Raw genomic sequence first — 22142 nt, 5'->3', positions numbered from 1 at the left:
GGCCGTGCTTGGGATAAAAAAAAACAACAACAAAAACCCACGGTTTGTTCAGTTCAGGTGGCTGAACTTGCTGAGATGGTTCTACCCCACTGAAGGCTGACAAATAGCACGACAAAAATGCAAATATTTTCGCACCCCCGGTGCTCGGGCGGAGGTATTCCCAGCCGCTAATCCTGCCCCACACACGTGTGGTGAAAGGTAAACAGAGGGATAAACCTCCAGGCTCGGCTCTCCTCAAGTGTGACCTTTACGGAGAAGGTGCCTGAAAAGATCTGCATTTTTGGAGAATTAGCATCTTCCTGTTTTCGGGGAAGCTGCTTCCTTGGGAGGTTTTCAGAGTGATGAAAAATCCTTTTGCCTGGACGAGAAAAAAAAGGCTGGATTTGCCAAGGTGTCCAGATTTCCTCTTGTCACCCTGGATGTGCCAGGATCACAAACCTCACCGGGCTCCAGATGCAGCCTCTGGACTGAGCAGGACCCCAGCAGTGCATTAAACTGGAAAAAACCCTTCGTTTGCAATAAGCTGTGATGAAGGCTCCTGTATTCCGAACTCACACTCCGTTTGAAGTACAAATTCAATTCCAGGTAGCCAATGTGCCTTAGGTGAACATTTATATTTAACCAGGCTTTAAAATGCTTTTCCAGAATCACGGCCAAAAATTGCTTCCCTTTGGTTGCTTCCCTTCTTTCCTCCAAAGACTTGAACAGGAGAGAAACGGGAGTTACAGAAAACTTCTGCTGGAAAAAACCGCAACAAACCCAGGTTTGTTGTCAAAATGTCAAAACAAATTCAATTTAAATTCTCCTGTTGCCTCAACAACGCGTCCTGATGCAGCAAACACGTCTCGCTTAACCTTGTGGTTTAGCATTTAGAGGGGTGGATCTGGCATTATTACTTAAGTGAGGCTTTTTGTTGTTGTTGTAGAGTTGTTTTTTTCCCTGCTCCACTGTCTTTAGGAGCTCAGGTACTTTAAATCCTGCTCCCTCTGAACACATCTTCCCAGGGAACTCAAGATGTGAGAATTCCTGGAGTGCCCCCATAGCTGAAATCCGTCCCAGAGGTGACCTTGAAGTGGTCCCAAGGAGGACAGGATGTTTTCCCAGCTTTTCTTTGGCTCCTGTCTTTGGGAAATCAATTCAAAACAAGCAGGGCTCCTTCCTTTGGATACCTATCCCGGTTATTTGTCCGTGGATGAGGGGAAGCCTGAGCCCAACCCTGTGCACCTGAGCGCTGAGGAGAGGCTCGTGCTGGCTCTGGGGACCTCCCGAGGGGATGGGAGAGCCCACAGGCCCTGCCAGAGCATCTCCAGCACGGGCAGCACGTCCTGCAAATCCCACGGCTTTATGGGGAAGGGAAGCTGGAATTCGGCGTGCACCCACCCAGTCTGGCCCCAGCTGGTTTGCAAAGCAGAAGCAGGGGTGGAAATGTCTCTGTGCTAACTCTGAATGCCAGTAATGACTTTAAATATTAACCACTGACTGCTCTGCCCTGAGCTCCTCAGCCTGTCTGCACATTGGGAGCTGGATTTAGCCCTCCAAAGGATCATGTTCGTGCTCAGTGTCCCTCAGCACATTCTCCTGGAGATTTAAAGGTTTCTTGCCAGCAGAACATGAATTCCTCCTTTTATTGGGCAGAGCCAAACAATCTCTGGGTGTCTCCTGCTGTCCCTCCTCCCGCGCCACTTCTCAGGGCTCTCCCGTTTCCCCTCCTGGACTGGCACTCGGGGGAGCCAAGGGCTCTGCTGCCCTGCAGTTTGGGCCAAATTTCACAGATTAGACCTTGGCTTTGTCTTCTCCATAACAAGGAACAGACGGGGCCACAAAGCCTCCACTGAGCCGGAGTCGCCGCTAATCCGGAGGGGCCTTGGAACCCCGGCAATAAATCCACTTTTTGGGCAGGGGCACTGTGGGCAGGCATCAGTGACACACACAATGGGACAGTTATGGCAGCACTCCCCCAAATGCTGGAAAATTCCCTTGTTCCAAAATGGTTAAAACTTCCCCTGTCCACCGACAGCTCCACTTCCCACGTGATCCCAGCAGGGCTGGAGAAGCTGCCAGGGATGCTGAGATGAAGCATTGGGGTTTCCTTCACCCCACTTTGCTGGCAAGACTTGGGTTTTATCGTGGGGGATGTGATCCCTTTGATTTTTCCATCAAAATGTCAGAGCTGCAGGGGCAGCTTTGGCCAGGCCAAGAGCAGCAGCTCAGTGGGGCACGGCGGCCTCCTGGATCTAAAGCAAAGCCCAGCTCCCCCTGCTCTCGTGGGAGATGTTGCACGGGGAAGAGTGGGTTGGGAATGCTGCTATTGAAGGGTTAAAAAAAGAGAGGCAAAGTTTTCTCTTCCTGATGCGTTTTTAGCCTGGCTCTGGAGGAAACGAGGTTCCTACAAGTGCATTCTCCCTCTAATAATAAAAATCAAATCTGGCAGTGGAGCAGAAGTCTCGGAGATAATGAGGTTGCCACAAGCCTCGGGAAAGGAGGCCGTGGGGAAGGTGAGGGAGAAGCTGGAAAAGCTCTGCAGAAAAAGATCCTTTTGGTGTGCACAGCCCTCATGGGACACCAAAGCATCCACAGTGGGGAGAGTCCCCAACACCCCAAGAGCAGGGAGAAATCCCGGTGAGAGCTCCCAGGGCACAAATCCCAGCCCCTCCTTTGTGACGCTCTGAGAAGCATCTGTTTAACTGGAAAAGAAATCCTTTCCTACCAGAAAACAAAACAAAACAAAACAAAAAACCTTTTCATTTTAGTATGCTGAAAAGCAGAGTGTGGGGATGAGCAGAAGTGAGCTTGGGTTTAATTCTCAGGACCTGAGAGCCTGAAGCACTTTCCACTCCTGAGAACTGTTCTGAAGTAGGAAATTATCTCCATTATTGGAAAACATTTATGGGGAAGGCAAATGATTCCTTTTCTTTCCTCTGTCTCGTGGATATGCAAAGTTCTGGCTTTGCAAGCGAATGTAGCAACTTTTGTCCTTAGTCTGAGACCAGCAGTGGAGAGCTGGGGTTTAGTCTGGTTTTATTTTCTTAATAGGGTGCAAATTCCCCTCTATTGTGTCGCCACTTCTGACAAACCACATCCCAACCTGCCCTCCAGGATTGCTCCTGGATGTTTCTCTGCTGGAAACCCAAACCCCAGTTTGGAAGGCGGCAGGCCCCCAGTTCATCCAGTAAACTCCTGCTGGGCGCCAGCACTGCCAGGATGTGATTTTTCAGGAATGCAGGGCCGGCTCTGGTCGGGAATCAATGCTGTCTGCGTTTTCCTGTTGAGCTGGGCCACGCACGTGTCTGCCATGGATTCAGGGCTCAGCTGTGAGCTGTGTCTCTCCTCGGAGGGTGCTGAGGTGGTTCCCAGGTGGCAATGGAGATTCCAGCTCCTTCTGAGGAGCCTCCTCCATCTCCTCACGGCTCCCTGGATTCAGCAGCGTCTTGCCCTGAATTCCACAGCTCAGCAACCTCTGCCCACTCTGCCTCACACAGAGGCAGCTGCCTAATTTGATGTGTCTGCTCGTCCATCATTAAAATGTGGATTTTAATGGATTTTTAAAAAGCTGGCATGGGCTGGAAGGCGCCTTGTGTTGAGCTTGAGTCTTACTTGAGCAAAAAAATCACTGCTCTTCCACGGCTTCATTCTACAAACTCAGACCAGCACGAGAGTTTCAGTAATGCTCGTGTCCCTCCTTTTCTCTGGGATCCTTCCAGCCCAGGTGAGTGAACAGTGCAGCTCTGCCCTGGCTAGTGGCAGTGCCATGGAGGAGGTGACACTTGGTGGCACTCGAGCCTCCCGTGCTGCCCCAGGACTCTCCCACAGTGACCTGTGAGCGTGGACAGCTTAAAGGTGCATTTCTAGAAACCTTCTCCGATGGTCTGTGTGTGTCTGGGGGCTGTGATGGTGAGTTTTAGATGCAGAGGCCATAAATCAGCTCTCAGGGCTTGCAATAATACCGACATAAGGAATTATTGGGCCGTGGGGAAGGGTGACTCAGGCACAGCCACTGACAAATGCAGGATGGAAATGCAACTACAGAATCGTTCTTGTGGCAGTGGAAGAGAATCTCCAGAGTCCTGGGGAGAAATTAAAGTCTGTGCTTGGCAGATCGATGCCTGGGAAGTTTGGAATTTCTCCAGGGATGTGATTTCTCAGAGGTGACCAAGCCCTGACAAGAGCCCAAGCCAAGCCCTGCCAGCACCACGGGCTGGCTCCTCTCTCATCTCAACAGCAGCTCCAGCTGGAATCCAAAGAGGAGCAACGGGAGGAAAGGAAGGGAAGGAAGTTTGGCCATTAAAGACAACTCCCTGGGGTGAATTCCTGGAAAGTATTGCCTTGGAGTTTGCCTTAAAACCACAACTGAGCTGGACGAGAGATGGGCACCAAAATGAGGCAGCTCTGGAGAGGGGAGCACCTCCCTCAGGCTGAACTTCAGCCCCTCCTGAGGTGACCCCAAGGCCAGAGCTGTGCTGGTCCCAGCAGAGGCCTGCAGGGACAGAGCCCTGCAGGAGCCACCACTGCTGGCCCTGCTGGCCCTGCTGGCCCTGCTGGCCCTGCTGCCCTGGTGTAGGGACCCAGCCAGGCCATCCCAATGTCTCTGGCACGCTCCAGCTGTGAGCTTGTCTGCCCCACCCAGGTGTGGACTGGGGACCGTGGTGACAGGGGACGTCTCCAAGGCTGGAGGGATGCTGACCAGGACTGGAACCATGGACAGAGTGGTGTCCCTGTGCTACAGCCCGACACCAGCAGTGGGACAGCTCTGGTGGCAGTGGCACCACTCTGAGACTCTGCTGTCTGCCGTGGGTGTTCCCCCTGCCACCTCCTGCGCCCCAAATTCCCAGCGGGACCCAGCAGCAGGAACAGAGAGGATCCATCTCCCCCGGCCCAGCCTCCAGGGAAGGAGCTGTCAGCTCTAAGCTGGTCACGCAGCTCCCTCTATAGTCACTGGAGAGAGACGGGGACGGTGCCACTGTCCCTGTCACCGGGGGCTCTGCTCGGCTCTCCCAAAGCCGGGTTTGGCTTCTGCTTCACTCAATGTCTGTGGCTGGGTGGGGAAAACCCTTTATGTGCACCCATGAAATCCAGGACGGGAGGCTGAGCCCGTGGGGACAGACCTCACCTCCCTCTGCTCCAGCCCAAAGTGCCTCCAAAATGCAAAGGTCGTGACCCTTGCTGGGTGCAGGCCAGGACGGGCAGGGAGGCTGGGAGTGCTTTTTGGGGCTTGCACAAGCACAAAATCCTGCAGCACAGCTGGAAAGCTCCCCAGGCTGCAGCAGCACCAGGCACACGGACAATCCCATTTCCTCCCAAAACACTGAGCCCTGATGAATGTGACCTCTCCAGGTGCCAAATCCTGCCCCTGCACGAGGGGTTTGTGCTGGCAGCCTCAGCACAAGTGCATTCAGAGCACGTCTCGTTTGTCATCTTTTCATCAAAAAGTGTGCAAAGCCTCTCCCTGAAGTGCAGAGCTGTTTTACAGCCAGCCTATAAAACCCTGCAGACTCTCTACTCCAATGGAATTACACCAGTGCCAATAATCTGGCAAATATCAGGAGGGAGTTTAATCAAAAGAACCAACAGCAGGGCCCTGATTTACAGCAGCCCATGACAGAGCGGGGTGGACGAGGGTTTGCAGGACCCAGATGTGGAATTTCACTTGCAACATCATTTGGAGCAGAGGGAAAGCAGAAGGAACTGGAAGCAGGGCTTCAGCGTGCTGGGAGCTCTTGGTGATTTCTCAAAAACCAGGGAGAAAAGAGGAACAATTCGTCCTTGTCCGAGTCTGAAAAAATGAACGTGAGAATTTCTTACACCCCGAGTTTTGTTGCTTCTCAGCACAGCCCCCACACCAGGGGTGTGCCCAGGACGGGGGTGTGATGTGTCTGCCAGGACAAAGGGCATCCTGCTCCCCTGCCCGCCGGGAAGAGCCCACCCACCCCCCTGGAGGAGGAGCAGTGGGACCATCGGGCTCCTCCGGCCCAGGATCCATGGCTGGGACAGGGATCAGCTGCAGTCTGACCTCGGAATGCCAGGGGAGCCCTGGCTGCTATCCAGGGACTGCCTGGCCACCCACCCGGAGCAGGAACCTCCTCCATGCCCAGCTCCATGCCCAGCTGCAGCCTGGCAGGCTCTGGCACCCACCCAGCATTGCCACTCCATGCAATATCCCTGCTCCATCTGTCATCAATTCCTTTGCCTGTGGTTTGCAGCCTCCTTGCCACGGCCTGCCTGGCGTGGCTCTGTCCCAGGGCATCTCTGGCCACTGACAACTTGCAGGCTTTTATCATTTTTGCAAGGAAAACCACTGGAAGCAAACACAGAGCAAAGCACCAGGCACGGCTGGATCACTGTTAGCCATCAGGGAAAACCATCCTTAAAGCCCAGCTCCTTCTGCCTTCACCTGCACTGCTGATCTCAACTTCAGATCATTAGGAAAGTCCTTTGTGTATCAATTATTAAAGGTTTGGCTGTTGGAAACACAAGCAGCCCTGAGCTGGGCAGGGGGTGTTGCCCAGCTCTGCTTTCTGCTCACCTTTTGCTGCCTGAGCCTGCAACACGTGCAAAAGTTTGTGGAATTCTCCTTTTCTCCAAGTTAAAAAGAAGGAGACATTGTGCAAGCATTTCTGCAATGTCATATTTTTGCATAATTACCCAAACCAACCATTTCCAACAATGCAACTCCAGCCTCTTTAATTTGCTGATGCTGGATGTGCTGTGAGTGGAGGCACCTCGTGCATGGGATGGAGTGGGAGACGTGGAATGCAAGGCACAGGAGAGGCAGCTTAGCTGGATGTGTCTCTTAGGCTGAATAAATGGAGTTGAATTAATGAAAAAATGTCTCTGGCAGCTCTTCCAGGGAGCCTTGGCTGTGAGATCACCCGAGACCTTGCTGGGGTGGGTGAGAAGCACGAGCCCCTCAGCAGCTCCCAAGGCACCAGGGCTCTCTGAGATGCTTTAATTTAAGTGTATTATGTGTGGGATATGATCAAAGTGATGTGATGGATTAAAGAATCAGGTTTTATAGAGGAAAATATAGAGAAGGTATGGTTCTGCTGGGTGCAGGCCGTGATGAGGGAGGTGGCAGGAGCTGGGGATGGTTAATTCCTTGATTTTAACCACATTCAGTGGAGATGAGGCTCTGGGAGCGTTGGTTTGGTGAGATGGTAAATGAATGTTGTCATCAGTGGGGAGGTGGCAGGAGCTGTTAAATGGGAGGGTTGGGTTTAAACCTGCCCGTTTGCAGCAATGATGAGTCAGGAGAGAAAACCAGAGGGACACAAACCCTGCTGCTGTGTGACAAACAGAGCTCGGGAAAAGGAGTTTTCAAAGGGGAACTTCATGTCACTGCTGTTGTAGGGACGGTGGATTTGCCCCCACAAAACCCCCTCAGGGCTGGGAAATGGCTCTCATGGGCACTGTGTGCCCAGCACAGTGACCACAAACCTTTGTTCGGTGGCTCTGATGGGCACGGGTTTGTCACCAACCCGGCTGGGGGAGAGCTGAGATTTGGCCATCGCCAGCTCCGAGTGAGGGAGAGGCTCCAGAAGGCAGAGCAGGAGAACAGAGCAGTTGCAAAGAGGATTTAATGGAGAGAATGATCCTGCAAGCCAGATCCTTCAGCCTGGAAACCTCCCAGAGGCCAGTGGTATCTTCTCAGTGCTCACTTGGGGAAACTGAGGCATGGAATGTTGCAGAGGTCTCCCACCTGCAGGTGCCACCTGGCCAGGTTTTTGGGCAGGACTCGGTGCTGTCAGTGACACTGAAGGGCCAGGGGACAGCAAGGAGGGACAGACAGGAGAGGGGAACAGCTGCCAGAGGTGAGCTGGGAAAAGCAGGAATGAGCACCTGGGAAATATCAAAAAATATCTCATTGGAATTGTTTTTTACAAGGTTCAAAAAGGGGGAGTAGGACTGCCTGAAAAAGGGATTTCTTTTCTGCTATGGCAAAAAAAAAATCTTTTTTCAGTAAGGAAAAAAAACAAACAAAAAATTGAAAATGCTGGAGACCCAAATCTTCCCAGCCAAAAATACCGATCTGAGGCCAAAAAGCTTTCCATTTCTTGTTGGAACGAATCTATAGAGAGAAAAGAGCTGAGCATTTCTGTGGGAAACCCCAGCATTTTCTAATCTGGCTTTTGAATGTTTGCTTGACTCTCTTCACTGCACCTCAGGTTCAGGATTTCCATCTCTTCCAGCAGCAGCTGGGAATGGCTCATTTGCAGGATTTGCTCTTCTTGCTGCTCCCGCCCCAGCTGAATCCCAGCTCGCCTCCACGGCCACACGAGGAAACCTCAAAATACTCCGAGCTCAAAATAAACTCGTTTCCCCTTTTTCTGTTCTCTCCTCGTCCGGAGGAGTGACAAGTTCTGTGCGTGGGCTCAGCTCTGCCTGAAGGGTGGGAGCTGGAGACGGGGCTTGGGGGAGGCTGATTTCGATTCTACATCTCACCCATGCCTGGGATCTTGTGCCCCTCTGCCCTTGCAGAGTCATGACCAGGTAGCAGCAGATGAAGCACCATTTCTAAGTGATAAACCCTGAAATAATTCAAAGTCCTCCTCAGCAGTGAGGGCTCTATTTCCACGGCCTGGTCCTCAGCAGGAGGCTGGGGAGAGCAGGGAGAGGTGACGGCACGGGATGTGGGTGGCCTTGTCCTCACCAGGAGGCTGCAGAGGTGGCGGCAGGGAGCGTGGGGGCATGAGAAGCCATTCCAAATGGCAAAAAAAGCAACTTCAGACGGGTTTGGGAGAGGGAGGAGCGGGAAGAGCTTGGCGAGAGGGAGAGCAGCGGGAGCAGAGCTGCAGGGAAGGGCTGGGGAAGGAGGAGCCGGGCACTGCCACCCCCCCGTGCGTGACCCCGTACCTTTGCAGGCCTTGCGGTGGGAGATGGGCTTGCTGAGGTCGCGGTAGAAGCCCTCCTTGCAGTAGTGGCAGTGCCTGCCCGCCGTGTTGTGCCGGCAGTTGAGGCACACGCCGCCGCTCTTGCGCCCCGACAGCTTGAACAGCTCCATGTTGAAGCGGCAGCGCCGCGCGTGCAGGTTGCAGTTGCAGGCTGAGAGAGGCAAAGAGGGGACATTGTCACCATGGGTGCCCAAACAGGGAGGTGCCAACCCCGGGGAGCTGCGGCCAACCCCTGTGTGCATGCCCTGTCAGCCGGGGGGGGTCACGGATGGGAGGCCCTGGTGGCACCTCTGGCTGTGGGAAGGCAGCACATCCTGAGCTGTGCTGGGAGGGGAGCCCATCTGTGTGTGATTCTGAGATTCTGAGATTCTGAGATTCTGAGATTCTGAGATTCTGTGATTCTGTGATTCTGAGATTCTGAGATTCTGTGATTCTGTGATTCTGAGATTCTGAGATTCTGAGATTCTGAGATTCTGTGATTCTGTGATTCTGAGATTCTGTGATTCTGTGATTCTGAGATTCTGAGATTCTGAGATTCTGTGATTCTGAGATTCTGTGATTCTGTGATTCTGAGATTCTGTGATTCTGTGATTCTGTGGTTCTGTGATTCTGTGATTCTGAGATTCTGTGGTTCTGTGATTCTGTGGTTCTGTGATTTTGCGATTCTGTGATTCTGTGATTCTGTGATTTTGTGATTCTGAGATTCTGTGATTCTGTGATTCTGTGGTTCTGTGATTCTGTGGTTCTGTGATTCTGAGATTCTGTGGTTCTGTGGTTCTGTGATTCTGTGATTCTGTGATTCTGTGGTTCTGTGGTTCTGTGATTCTGAGGTTCTGTGATTCTGTGGTTCTGTGATTCTGAGATTCTGTGGTTCTGTGATTCTGTGGTTCTGTGATTCTGTGATTCTGTGGTTCTATGATTCTGTGGTTCTGTGATTCTGTGGTTCTGTGGTTCTGTGATTCTGAGATTCTGTGGTTCTGTGATTCTGTGGTTCTGTGATTCTGAGATTCTGTGGTTCTGTGATTCTGTGGTTCTGTGATTCTGAGATTCTGTGGTTCTATGATTCTGTGATTCTGTGGTTCTGTGATTCTGTGATTCTCTATGGGCCATGGCTCTCCAGCTCTTTGGAGGGCAAGTGGAGGTTGCCAAGACCAGATTTCACTGTCCTGCCTTGTGCTCACCATGGCTTTGCCTCTCCCTGCTCGCAGTGGGGGTTACAGGGGGCTGTGAGGACAGGGCCCGTCCGTGGTCGGAGGACAGAGCACACAGCACACCACACTGTGGCACCTTCAGCTCTGTCACAGGCACTTTCCCCGTGGAAGCACCGCTCGTTTCCCTTCCCAGCCACTCTCACTTTGTGTTGTTACTGCTCAGTGCAAAGGTCCCCAAGCTGCTGAGGGACCCCCACTTCCCGGTACCTCAGGACCCCCCTCAGTCCGTGTGGGAAGGGCTTTCCATCATCTCCTGCCCGACCTTCCCCGTTTCCCACTCTCACCAGTTCTGACACACACATGTTTGAGCTCTGAACACCGTTCCAAGACCTTCCTAGCTGGTTTCTCCCTCAGCTTTCCACACCACAGGCTCTGTCGCTCACCTGCAGCCCTGACCATGCTGATAATCCTCATTTCTGCCCCTGCATCCCCCATCCCGCCTGGGACAGGCCCGGTGTGACACCCGGTCGGCCAAATTCCAGAACGTGCCGCCCCGCTTTGATTGCTGTGACTGAGCTGTCCAATTCCTCCACCATATGCAGCCTAAAGTCAACACCGGGCCTATTTTAACAGGAGGCCTTCGCAAAGGACAACTTCGGGACTTCAAAAGCTCGACCCCTCGCCCGCCTCTCCCCAGAGCTGTCACGGGGCCATCAGGACGCAGTTGCTGGGGCTCTGTGCTTTGCTGAGGATTTTATAGCTTGTTTTCTTTTCCCGTGGCTTTTATTTGCTCTTCACCCCTGAACAATGCAGCTGTGCCATGGCAGCCCACAGCTGGGCCCCTCGCCTCGGCACGGAGGTGTCACAGCTCCGGCCTTGTCACCTTCCCTCAGAGCTGAGACGTCTTAATCCCTCATTCCTTCCTGTTTACCTTATGGTGCTCTCCCAGCACAAAGCCACGCCGTATTTGCTTAATTATCAAATTTCAGCCCAGGAAAGGACGGCGCAGCTCCGGAGTGACTCTGGGGAACAATCCCCAGCTGACACAGGCCGTGACAGCACCGGGGAGAGCAGAACCCCCCGTGCCCGTGCCCCCCGCGGGACGGAGCCGCTGTCTCCGTGCTCTGCCGCCGGAATTCCTCCGGCTGCCACGGACAGGCCAGACCTCACGTCCCCAGCAAGGCTGGCAGAGCAGGACGTGCTGATGGCGACAGGAGCGGCCCGGGAGCGCTTCGCCAGGCGTGAGGGACAGAGATTCCTGCCACGGCTCTGAGCCGCGCTTTGGCCCTCCTGGGATGAGCCCAGCAGCCCGCAGGAGCTTTTGTCATGTCCCCAACAGGACACAGCCATGAGGGAGCCCCGAGACTCCGCTCCTGCCTCCAGAGGCAGTGGCTGTTTGGGGTCTGGCCCAGCCCCACATGTGCTGAAGCTGCACTTTTCGCAGCTAAAAGCGGCACGGGAGCACGCAGCAGGCACTCGTGTGTCCCCCCTCGTGCCTCTCCCCCTTCCATGGAAAGCTCAGGAAGAGCAGCCTGCTGTGCCCTGCTGGAGCAGCCGCTCAGCTCTGCGTTCTCCTCATCCCACACGTGCTGAGCAGCCCCAGCCCACAGCACGGCCCCACCACAAAAAGGCTTTTCGAGGGGATCCCTGCCCTGCAGAAGGCACTAGCAAAGCTTTTGGGAAGCAGGTGGTGGTTTTAAATTCCCAGCCCTTGTTTTACAGAGGTGGCCAAGCGGGGTTACACCCTTTTCCTGGAGGTGCAGGACTCAGGGCTGGTTCCTACCCTCAGGGCAGAGCCTTCCCAAGGGCACAGGGCTGGGACACAGGGAATGATCCCCTGGCCACACCTAACCCCCAAGGCAGCACCTGCAGCCACGGCACAGCCTCTGGACACGGCTCAAACAGAGGAAAAGAGACTCAAGTCCCTCAGTCTGAGGGCTCTTGTGGGTTGTGACCATGTGGGCACATCTCCATCGCTCAAAGCCTCGAGGCCCACGAGCAGCTCTGCCTTTGGTGCCACAAACCACAGGATTTGGACCCTGTTGATCAACATGAAAGGACATTTCTCCAGGGAGTGGCATGGCCTCACAGAAGCCTTAGTTCTCCCTCAAATCTGTCAGAAATGCATGTTTTCCCAGGAGAATGAAAGCTCACCTCCTCCTAAAACTTGTATTTTAGGAGAGCTGGACTTGGCACTGGAGTATTTTGCAAGATTGCATTGGCAAATCCCTTTTTAAAATTCAAAGCTGAGCCCACACGAAAAGTGAGTGAAAATCTTCATATTTCTTTGGGTTGCTTGATAAGCAGAAATGTTTTTGCAAAGCCAGGGAAACAGAACTCTGGGGATTTTCTCGAGTTCTTTGCTGACATTTCCACAGTTGCCACCAGAGCAGAGCTGCACAGGAATGTGGAGGAATAAGTGGGGTGTGCAGAGCTCCTCCCAGCTCTGCTCCCAGGATCAATTTTCCATTGGTGTTCCAGGGACAGGAAAATCCTGAAGAAGGGAAGAAGCTGAGCCTCACAAGAAGCTGCAAGGAGCTCCCCAAAACAGCCAATGCTGTCCCCATCCAGAGTCAAGGAGCTAAACACTGTGGATGCCTTGGGGATAAACCCTCCAGGGAGGCAGTGAGTGAGCTGGGGGAAGGTGTGGTCTGGTCCAGCCCCACGGTCTGTGCCATGACCAGCACAGCCTCCCTCGAGCTCCCCACAGGCATCCAGGGAGCCACAGCTACCCCTCACTGTGACCTCTCTGCTTCTTTTGGCTCCATCAGCTCAGCCTGGTTCTGTCTGCTCCTTCCACTCCCAGGGCACGGAGGAAACAGCTGGAAACAGCTGGGCACTGATTCCCTCCCAAGCCCATGCACCTGGCTGCTTTTCCAGCATCCACCCCTCCTGATCCCCCTGTTTCTGCAGCAGGTTTAGGGAGAATGGCTCTAATTGCAATTGCTGTGTCCTGCGTCCACCCTGAGGGCCTGGGCTGGAGTGGCCAGTGCTGTGCACCCCTGGCCACCAGCCAGGGCAAGCTGGCAGCTGTGCCTGCAGCCTGGTGTGTTTGCAGAATGCCCAGTGGGAGAGGCTTGGGCTGGCTGAAGGAAAATACCCAGCCCAATTCTCCTGACAGTGGCACACAGGGATGGAAGGACTGAAGGAAAATACCCATCCCAGTTCTCCTGACAATGGCACACAGGGATGGAAGGACTGAAGGAAAATACTCATCCCAATTCTCCTGACAGTGGCACACAGGGATGGAAGGACAGAAGGAAAATACCCATCCCAGTTCTCCTGACAGTGGCACACAGGGATGGAAGGACTGAAGGAAAATACCCAGCCCAATTCTCCTGACAGTGGCACACAGGGATGGAAGGACTGAAGGAAAATACCCATCCCAATTCTCCTGACAATGGCACACAGGGATGGAAGGACTGAAGGAAAATATCCAGCCCAGTTCTCCTGACAATGGCACACAGGGATGGAAGGACTGAAGGAAAATTCCCAGCCCAGTTCTCCTGACAATGGCACACAGGGATGGAAGGACTGAAGGAAAATACCCAGCCCAGTTCTCCTGACAATGGCACACAGGGATGGAAGGACTGAAGGAAAATACCCAGCCCAGTTCTCCTGACAATGGCACACAGGGATGCAGGAATTGGAGCAATGCAAGAAATGTCCCAGCCAGGCATCACAAAGCCCTTGTGGGGACAAGGCTGGGACATGCCATGGCAGGATCACTCTGGAGGTGCAGAGTGTGGGCACTGCCTGGGCACACTGCCGGCCCCAGCAGCAAGTCGGGGTGGTTTTGGAGCCCGGCTCCAGATCCGTGCATGTCCCCAGGGCGTGTGGCTCCCCGGCCACGTTTTCCCTGGACAGAGGCGCTCAGGAAGCGGCTCCCGCCCTCCCTCTGCTCTGCCCGAGGTTAATCCCCTGCTGTGCTGAAGCCTTTTGCCTTGTTCCTAACATGACTTAGCCTGGCTTTAATTTTCTGCCACCGCTTCTTGGTTTGAATTTCCCTGAATTCAAGTGGCTCTTTAGCAACCCGTTTTTTCTTTCTATGAATGCCTGTGAGGGCTGTAATAAAAATCACCTCCCAGGACTGGCATCATGTCCGTTCCTCAAGCTTTGCTTTGCACCTGGTGGAGAAGACACCCCTGCAGACCCAGCTATGAGCAAAGCCTGGCCAGGTGCTGAGGGCTCTGCGAGGAAAGGTTTTGGCTCCAGCCTCTCCACTGAGCCCAGTCCTGCTCTCTCCCGCTCTCCTCTTTCTCTTACTCTGCCAAGGACCTCACAAGCCTTTTGTTCCCTGACTTTATTGTGCACAGATGTGCAGAGCTTCCTCACAGCATCTCTACCTGAGCTGCCAGGCCCGGCTCTGGATAACCAGATTTCATTTCAGCACAGATGTTCCCAAACCTGGAAAAGGCTGAAGAGGGAAAGAGGAAAGCTGCGGTTTGGAGCCAGGCGGAGAAAACAGCGTGGAATCTTCTCCCTGTTAAAACCAGGGACTTGGTCAAATGAATCCCTCAAGGAGGTCAAGGTGGGCAGGATTTTCCATGTGGAAGAAGGAAAGGAGGGACATGAATGGAGGCTGTGCAGGCTGGGAGCTGTGGTTGTGGTCTTTGTGCTGCCACCACGTCCCCAGCGCCCTGCGTCTCCCAGGACGAATTCCTCTCCGTGGTTTTCATTCAGCAATGACAATGCTGCCCTTTCAAAAGACCCCACCCTCCCAAAGCTTATATTTTGGCAATTTTTAAAATGCAAATTGCTTTTTAAACAAACGAAAACCCCAAAACATTTTGTTTTAATTTTTGCAAACAATAATTCAGGGGAGGGGGGAAGGAAAAGGGGAGGATGGAAGAATCCAGAGACTGAAAGTAATCTCTAAATTTGACTTGAATTTATGAACAGTCTCAGTCTCCTTAAAATTATCCTTTTCCCAAACAAGTTTTCTTTTCCCAGAAAATTGCTAGCTCAGCCTGAGCCATTATTTCTCTTTTGCAGGAGAAATCCTGACATGCAGGGTCCTGGTGCCTGAGAGAGACCCCCTACCCGTGCCCATCCTGGGGGGGCTTTGCTTCCAGAGAATCCCTGGAGATATCTTCAGGGATGGTATTTGTGAGGACCATAACGGTCAGGGGAACACCCACAGGGACAACAGAGGTGAAGCAGCCAGAGCCAGTGGAGACCTGTGTGGACTGGGAGGTAGAGAGAAGTCACCCATGGAGACAGCAGGAGGGTGTCCCTACAGTGTCCCTTCAAGCCACTGCCGGCTGCTTTGGGGTTTGCAGCAGCTGGGCACGAATGTGGAAGTGCTGGATGAGCTCTCACAGGTCACTGGGCACAGCACAGGCTGCCAGGGCTGTGCCCGCAGTCATCCCACGTGTGGCCCTGCAGGGATCTGGGTTGGGTGACCCCAGGCTGGGAGAGGGTTTCTGTCCATGCCTGGTGTGACCTCACGGGGATCTCTCCTGGGGGTTTGGAGGGGGTTGCAGAGGGTTTCTGTCCATGCCTGGTGTGACCTCACGGGGATCTCTCCTGGGGGTTTGGAGGGGGTTGCAGAGGGTTTCTGTCCATGCAGCAGAGTGGCCAAGCAAGGATGAACACCTTGGCAAAGTCCTGCAGAGTAGAGTCGCCACGTGTGGCCCCGGGAGCTTGGGGCCGTAGGGACTGAGGGGTCAGATCCAGCTCTGCTCACAGGACAGGCGTCCCCATGCCCTCCCGTGTGGCCCAGTGCCACCCACCACAGCCCCAGCTGGCCACCACCAAACAAAAACAACGTTTGCTCAGGAAAATCCATCTGCGGGAGCGTGGAGTGTGAGTAAGAGGAGGCTGGAGGTTGGTTGGGTTGGCTCAGAGAAGGGGAAATCCATGGGGGTGTTGTGGCTGCGAGGGGCAGACACGGGGGCTGTGCCAGGCCCAGCTTTTCCTGCCAGCCAGAGCTCGGGGATGGAGGGAAGTGTGTGGACACACCACAAAAAATGCAGCTGCGGCCGGTGTGGCCCCGGGGCAGAGGCACAGAGCCTGCAGCAACGGCCAGTGGGGATGGGGGGAGGGAAGGAAAGGCAGAGCCCAGCCTTGCTGGGACCCCCCCTGTTGGGGTGAGGGCTTTTGGGGAGCCCCTCACACCCTGATCACTCCTCATGAGGCCAAGTGCCTCTGACCCCACTCCACCTGAGAGCAGGGAATGGCCAAACTGCCCGTGTAGGACACTAAGGGAGCAGGATCCTGGGGAGGAGCACTCTGAGGACATCTCCCCCTGGGCACAAAAAGGGCTTGGGGATCAGAAGGCTTTTCCATGCCTGAAAATCCTCAGGAATGGCAGTTGTGTGGAAAAGCCCTGGAGGAGATATCATCGGAGTGACTCAGGACCTCCCTGGGGAGGCTGCACAGCCCAAGTGCCCTTCACTTCCCACTTTGCCAGTTCCCAAATCCCCACATGCCTTAGGGACAGAGCGGCCCTGGGCATGTCCTGCTGTCAGCGTTGGCTCTGCAAAGTGTAGCAGCTCTCTGCGACACTGAAGTTGGTAACAGAGCATTGACACCCGCCTGGGATTTCCAGGGATAAGACCCTCATTCTCTTTTCCATAAAAAAAAGCCAGACTCGGTGTTTGGGTTGAAGTGTTTGAGGTTGTGTGTCTGAGTCAGGCTGAGCGTTTCTAGAAAAGTCCCTGCTAAAATGATTCAGCTGGAAATGAGAAACAAGGCGAGTGAAAAATCCTGTGCTGTGCCAACCCTAACAAATTCGGGGATTTATTTCCTTAAAGAAAATCTATTGCCCTTATGTTCGAAGCCAAGGCTTAAAAAGAAAAACACTGCTCTCTGCTAGGGATGTGTCTGTTGCTGTCTCTAAGATGAGCTGCTCAAGCTGGGCTGCATTTCTCAGTCACTGAAAAAAGGGGGAACATTTGGTCCAAGCTGATGGAGTTCTGCAGCTGAATTCCCTGAAAATCTGATTTCCACTGCCCAAACCAAGCCCAAAACCACGCCTGTGGAGATGGGGCAGGGGATTGCTGTGCTGCTGGTGGATTCTCAGGTGCTGAATGTGGCAGTGGCACCCTGATCCCTCCTGCTGAGGTTCCCTCCATCCACCAGGACTTCCCGGTGGAGCCCTGGGCCTTGTCAGGCCCATCAGCAGCAAGGGAGAGCTCCGGCAGAGGCTGGGGAGCAGGGGAGGAGAAGCAAGGGCTGAACAGCAGAGCCTGGCAGAGTGAAGCCGTGAATGTTTTGGGATTGCCCTCACCCCAGCGACAATAGGGGCAAGCCAGGCGTGTCCGTGGTGAACCAGCTGTGCATCAACACCCGGAGCCAGATGAAACAGAGCCCATCCAAAGTGGGCAGCAGATGGACAGCTTGGCACGGCCTCATCCCAAAATGTGGTGTCTGGTTTTGAGAGCAGGTCCAGGGAGAAAGTCCAGAGCTGTTCACAGATCAAGCCCCAAAGAGGAAAGGACAAGTCCTGTCAGAGCAGCTGCTGAGGGTTAATTGTCAACATTCACAATTATCAACTTTCTGCAGCGTGGTGAGACCAAAACTCTTCCCAGCAGCACCAGATCCCTTTGGAGAGCACCCAGCAGCTGCTGCCCACCAGGCACTCCATCCTCCAGCCCCACAAGCCACGGGAGCTGATCCCAACAGCCACGGACACCACTGGGACCTTGACCTGCTGGGCTGGGGTCTGACCTAGGTTTGGATTCGTTTCATGGAGGATTTCCATAACTGTTTCCACATGTCTTGGTTCCAGCCTGGACTGGAGCACCAGAACCTCCCGAGCTATTTCCTGGCTCTACCCGTGGAGTTTCTGGCCCCACAGGAAGCATCAGAGGGGCAAGAGCAAGACTTATTCCTGGGAGGATTTACAGCTCCCAGATATCCGGGTTTTGAGCCAGATTTGAACAATCTCTGGGCAGGGAAGCTCTCCCCACTGCCAGGCAGCACACGTGGCAAGCAGCTGCTGGCAGCCCTCGAGGTCCAGCTGAGCTGCGTGTTCCTTGCTGGGGTCCTCGGGGACATGTCCAGTGACCTGCAGTGGCTCCTTCAAGGCTGAGGGTCCATCAGCAGGAGTGGGGGTGGAGGAGGAACCTACGGGCCGTCGTGCTGCATTGAAATGTCGGGATTTGTGGCAGCCTCTCACCCAAGGCGTTTTCTCCCAAGACAAAAGCGCTCTTACTCAATACAGGATGGGAGCACAAAGCCGGCCTGGCCGTGGTGCAGCACACAGGGCCGGACCCCGAGCGCCTGGAAATGGGCTGCGAATTGCCCTCGCTTCCTCCGGAGTGCTGCGACGGGACAGCGCTGCCCTGAGACTGCAGCGGAGCCTTCTCCCGGCCGGAGCGCCTCTGGGAGCACCGCTGGGAGCTGTCTCAGGATGAGCCCTCAGCCTCACCAGGAGCCAGCCTCAGCAGGAGCCAGCCTCACCGGGAACCAGCCTCACCGGGAGCCAGCCTCACCAGGAGCCAGCCCCACCAGGAGCCAGCCTCACCAGGACCCAGCCCCACCAGGAGCCAGCCCCACCAGGAGCCAGCCTCACCGGGAACCAGCCCCACCAGGAGCCAGCCCCACCAGGAGCCAGCCTCAGAAGCCAGCCTCACCAGGAGCCAGCCTCACCGGGAACCAGCCTCACCAGGAGCCAGCCTCAGAAGCCAGCCTCACCAGGAGCCAGCCTCACCAGGAGCCAGCCTCAGGAGCCAGCCTCACCAGGAGCCAGCCTCACCAGGAGCCAGCCTCACCAGGAGCCAGCCTCAGCAGGAGCCAGCCTCACCGGGAACCAGCCTCACCAGGAGCCAGCCCCACCAGGAGCCAGCCTCAGGAGCCAGCCTCAGGAGCCAGCCCCACCAGGAGCCAGCCTCAGGAGCCAGCCTCAGAAGCCAGCCTCACCAGGAGCCAGCCCCACCAGGAGCCAGCCTCAGGAGCCAGCCTCACCAGGAGCCAGCCCCACCAGGACCCAGCCTCACCAGGAGCCAGCCTCACCAGGAGCCAGCCTCACCAGGAGCCAGCCTCAGGAGCCAGCCTCACCAGGAGCCAGCCTCACCAGGAGCCAGCCTCACCGGGAACCAGCCTCACCAGGAGCCAGCCCCACCAGGAGCCAGCCTCAGGAGCCAGCCTCAGCAGGAGCCAGCCTCAGCAGGAGCCAGCCTCACCGGGAACCAGCCTCACCAGGAGCCAGCCTCAGGAGCCAGCCTCACCAGGAGCCAGCCTCACCAGGAGCCAGCCTCAGCAGGAGCCAGCCTCACCAGGAGCCAGCCTCACCAGGAGCCAGCCTCAGCAGGAGCCAGCCTCAGGAGCCGGCTCTGAGCGCTGGGATGGAGCTCCAGGGGACCTCACCTGCGGGCTGCTCTGTGGCATGGGCAGAGCGTGTCCCCTGCCTGTCCTGCACTGAGTGCCAGCACCTCCCAGGCCAGGTCCTGCTGTCACAGTGTCCCCTGTCTGTCCTGCAAGGACAGCCAGCACCTCCCAGGCCAGGTCCTGCTGTCACAGTGTCCCCTGTCTGTCCTGCATGGACAGCCAGCACCTCCCAGGCCAGGTCCTGCTGTGACAGTGAAGGGACAGCACCCACAAGCACAGGCCCAACGAGGCTGGAAAAGACCTTGGAGATCATGGACACCACCTTGTCACTAAACCACGGCACTGAGTGCCACATCCAGGCTTTTTTAACCTCCAGGGAGGGTGACTCCACCACTTCCATGTGCAGCCCATTCCAAAGCCCAACCACTCTTTCTGTAGCAAAGTTTTTCTAATGTCTCGCCTAAACTTCCTCTGGTGCAGCTTAAAACATCCAGCAAAAGCTTTGACCAGGATTTGATTTCGATTTGACCAGGAGATTTTCTCTGCAAACCAGGTGTTGTGCAGAAAATTTGCAGATAAACCTCTGACTGGAAAGAGCTTAATACTTTTTTTTTTCTTTTTTTTAAGAAGGGAAAAGTCAAGAAGTGAACTCTTTATTTCACTCTGGGAGATGATACCAGCCTGTCATCAGCTTGCTTTGTTTAATTTCACCATCCAAGCCCAGTCTCCTGAGATTGTCAATCCTTTGAAATGAATTGTTTGCATCCCGTAATTCATCCAGATGCCATTCAAAGGCAGGAGCTGATGGGAGAGCTCACCCTGCAGTCCCCGGGTTATCGGGGATAGCACAGAGCCCCCAGCCCCTGCTCTGCCCCCCAGCCCAGCTCCAAGGTGCTCCTGAAGCGTCAGTGTTTATTTGGAGTGGAGGGGAATCCACTTGGGAACAATTTACCCACTTAGACTCTGCCCTTGTGGTTTCCCTCTTATCTGGTACGGATCTCAGCAGCAGCTTCCCTCAGCTGCTCCGGGGCTCTGGTGCTTTCCAAGACCTTTCTCCTCTCTCTAGCCCACACCTTGGTGTTTCTTGTCCAGCCTGACGACCTCCGGGCAGCTCTGAACTGCTGCAGGCTGAGGGAATGCTTTTCAAACCGCCCAAATCCTCATCCCAGTCCCCAAGTGCTTGGTCTGGTCAGCACGTTTGTGTTTCTGTAAAACCAGAACGCTGCATCTCAAAAGGAGGGCAGTGCTGGGGCTGAGCACCCCAGAGCTCCAGGTGATCCTCCAGGACACTTTCCTCTAAGCTCTCCTCCATTTCTGCCCCAGGAGGGATCAGCCACTTCAGTGTTAAAGCCGCAGCACAAAGAGATACTGAAAGAATCTGCTCATCCAGAGCAAAGGTTACCCAAAATGCACAAGGCTGATAACGCAACCAGCCCGGCGAACAGTCAAAGGCTTTTCAAATCTGGATTAAAACTGTTCAGCCCAGAAGGACCAGGGATACAAACAGCCTCAGCTCTGCTTGCACTGGTGCCCCAGGGAGCCGGGAAACTTGGCCGTGCTTCCCCACAGGCAGGGGTGAAAGCGAAGCCAGGCGGTTTTAAACCAGCTCAGGCTGTGCTTCCCCCAGAGCACACCCAGCTCCAAGTGGTGCTGCTCCCGTGCCCGGTCCCTGCTAATTCAGCCTCCTGTGAGGTCGGGCTGTGCCGGGCTCCTCTTCATGAACAGCCTTCAGGAACGTGATGTGTTGTTTTAACCCCAGATCATTTCCCAATCTCCTCTGGAGCAGGGCCAGGGGAATTGTTAAACCGGCCCCAGCCAGCACCACTTCTGAAGGGATCCTGTGGCTGCTGCCAGAACCCAGCACGGAGCTGGGCACAACCCAGGGCTCATCATCCCTCCCCAAAGCCAGCAGCATCCCCACCACGGTGCCACTGCACCAAAACCTCCTCTCTGAAGGCCAGATTTCCCTCTGGAAATCTGCGTCACTCTCCTTTTGTGCTCTCCCGGCCCTGTTTGGTGCTGCCTTCCCTCCTCTCTGCAGGATCCCATGGCCTCCTCCTCCCAGGCAGTGCCAGCGGCTGCAGCTGTGGATTCACAGCCCAGACTCCATATCCTGGGGCAGCAAGGAGTAGGGGATCTGGCCAGAGGGTAACACCCTCCTTGGGGAGAGACAGCTTCCCCCCTGGAGCTGGGGGAGCGCCTCATCCTGCAGGCAGATCCCAGAAATCCCAGGATGGGCAGAAGCCCCGGGCAGCAGGACTCTCCAAGGGGATGGTCCCCTCGGTTTGTCACGCATTTCTGGGAGCTGCTCCTGCCCGTGCCTCTCCCCGGGAGATGGAGCTCCAGGGTGGCTTTGGGAGCGCTGCCGTTCCCGTGAGTGACAAACCTCAGCCCGGCCACTCGAGGTGCCAGACGGTAAGCCAGGCTTGACAGATGAGGGCTCTCGGGAAGGGTTTTGGTTTCTCTCCGAGCCCAGCCGGCTCAGGGGAGCCGTTGGCAGCTCAGTGCCTTCGTTCCACCCGGGGCTGGGGCGGAGAGCTCGGCCCTGGGCTGCCCCGGGAGCCCCACGGCCTGGGCCCAGCCACTGCTGCTCAGCTGCTCTGTCCTGGGAGAGGAGATGCTCCAAGGATGCAGGAAAGGTCCTGTCATGGCTCGGCCTAACTCTGCTGTGCCTCAGTTTCCCTTTCTGGAAGTAGGGAGAGGGACCCTGGGAGGGTTTTGCTGTGGCAAAGGCAGAGAGCTCGGGGAGACAGGAGCCAGAACTGTCTGTGGAGCTGCAGAATGATGTTGGATGACATAAAAACCCAGCTCCAGCTGCGAAAGCTCAGCA

General features: G+C 55.2%; 1 protein-coding gene across 1 annotated transcript in view; it reads right to left on the bottom strand.

Moving 5' to 3' along the window:
- Positions 1 to 22142, bottom strand: part of NTN1 (netrin 1) — an 83028-nt gene that overhangs the window by 24097 nt on the left and 36789 nt on the right. The window contains exon 2 of the mRNA XM_053994913.1: positions 8848 to 9036. Within this exon, the coding sequence (XP_053850888.1) occupies positions 8848 to 9036 (189 nt within the window). The remainder of the gene's footprint in view (positions 1 to 8847; positions 9037 to 22142) is intronic.

Source organism: Vidua macroura, chromosome 19 (assembly GCF_024509145.1).
Source record: "Vidua macroura isolate BioBank_ID:100142 chromosome 19, ASM2450914v1, whole genome shotgun sequence".
Lineage (NCBI taxonomy): Eukaryota > Metazoa > Chordata > Aves > Passeriformes > Viduidae > Vidua > Vidua macroura.
The sequence above is the reverse complement of the archived record's forward strand: the minus strand, read 5'-3'. Positions and strand labels throughout refer to the sequence as shown.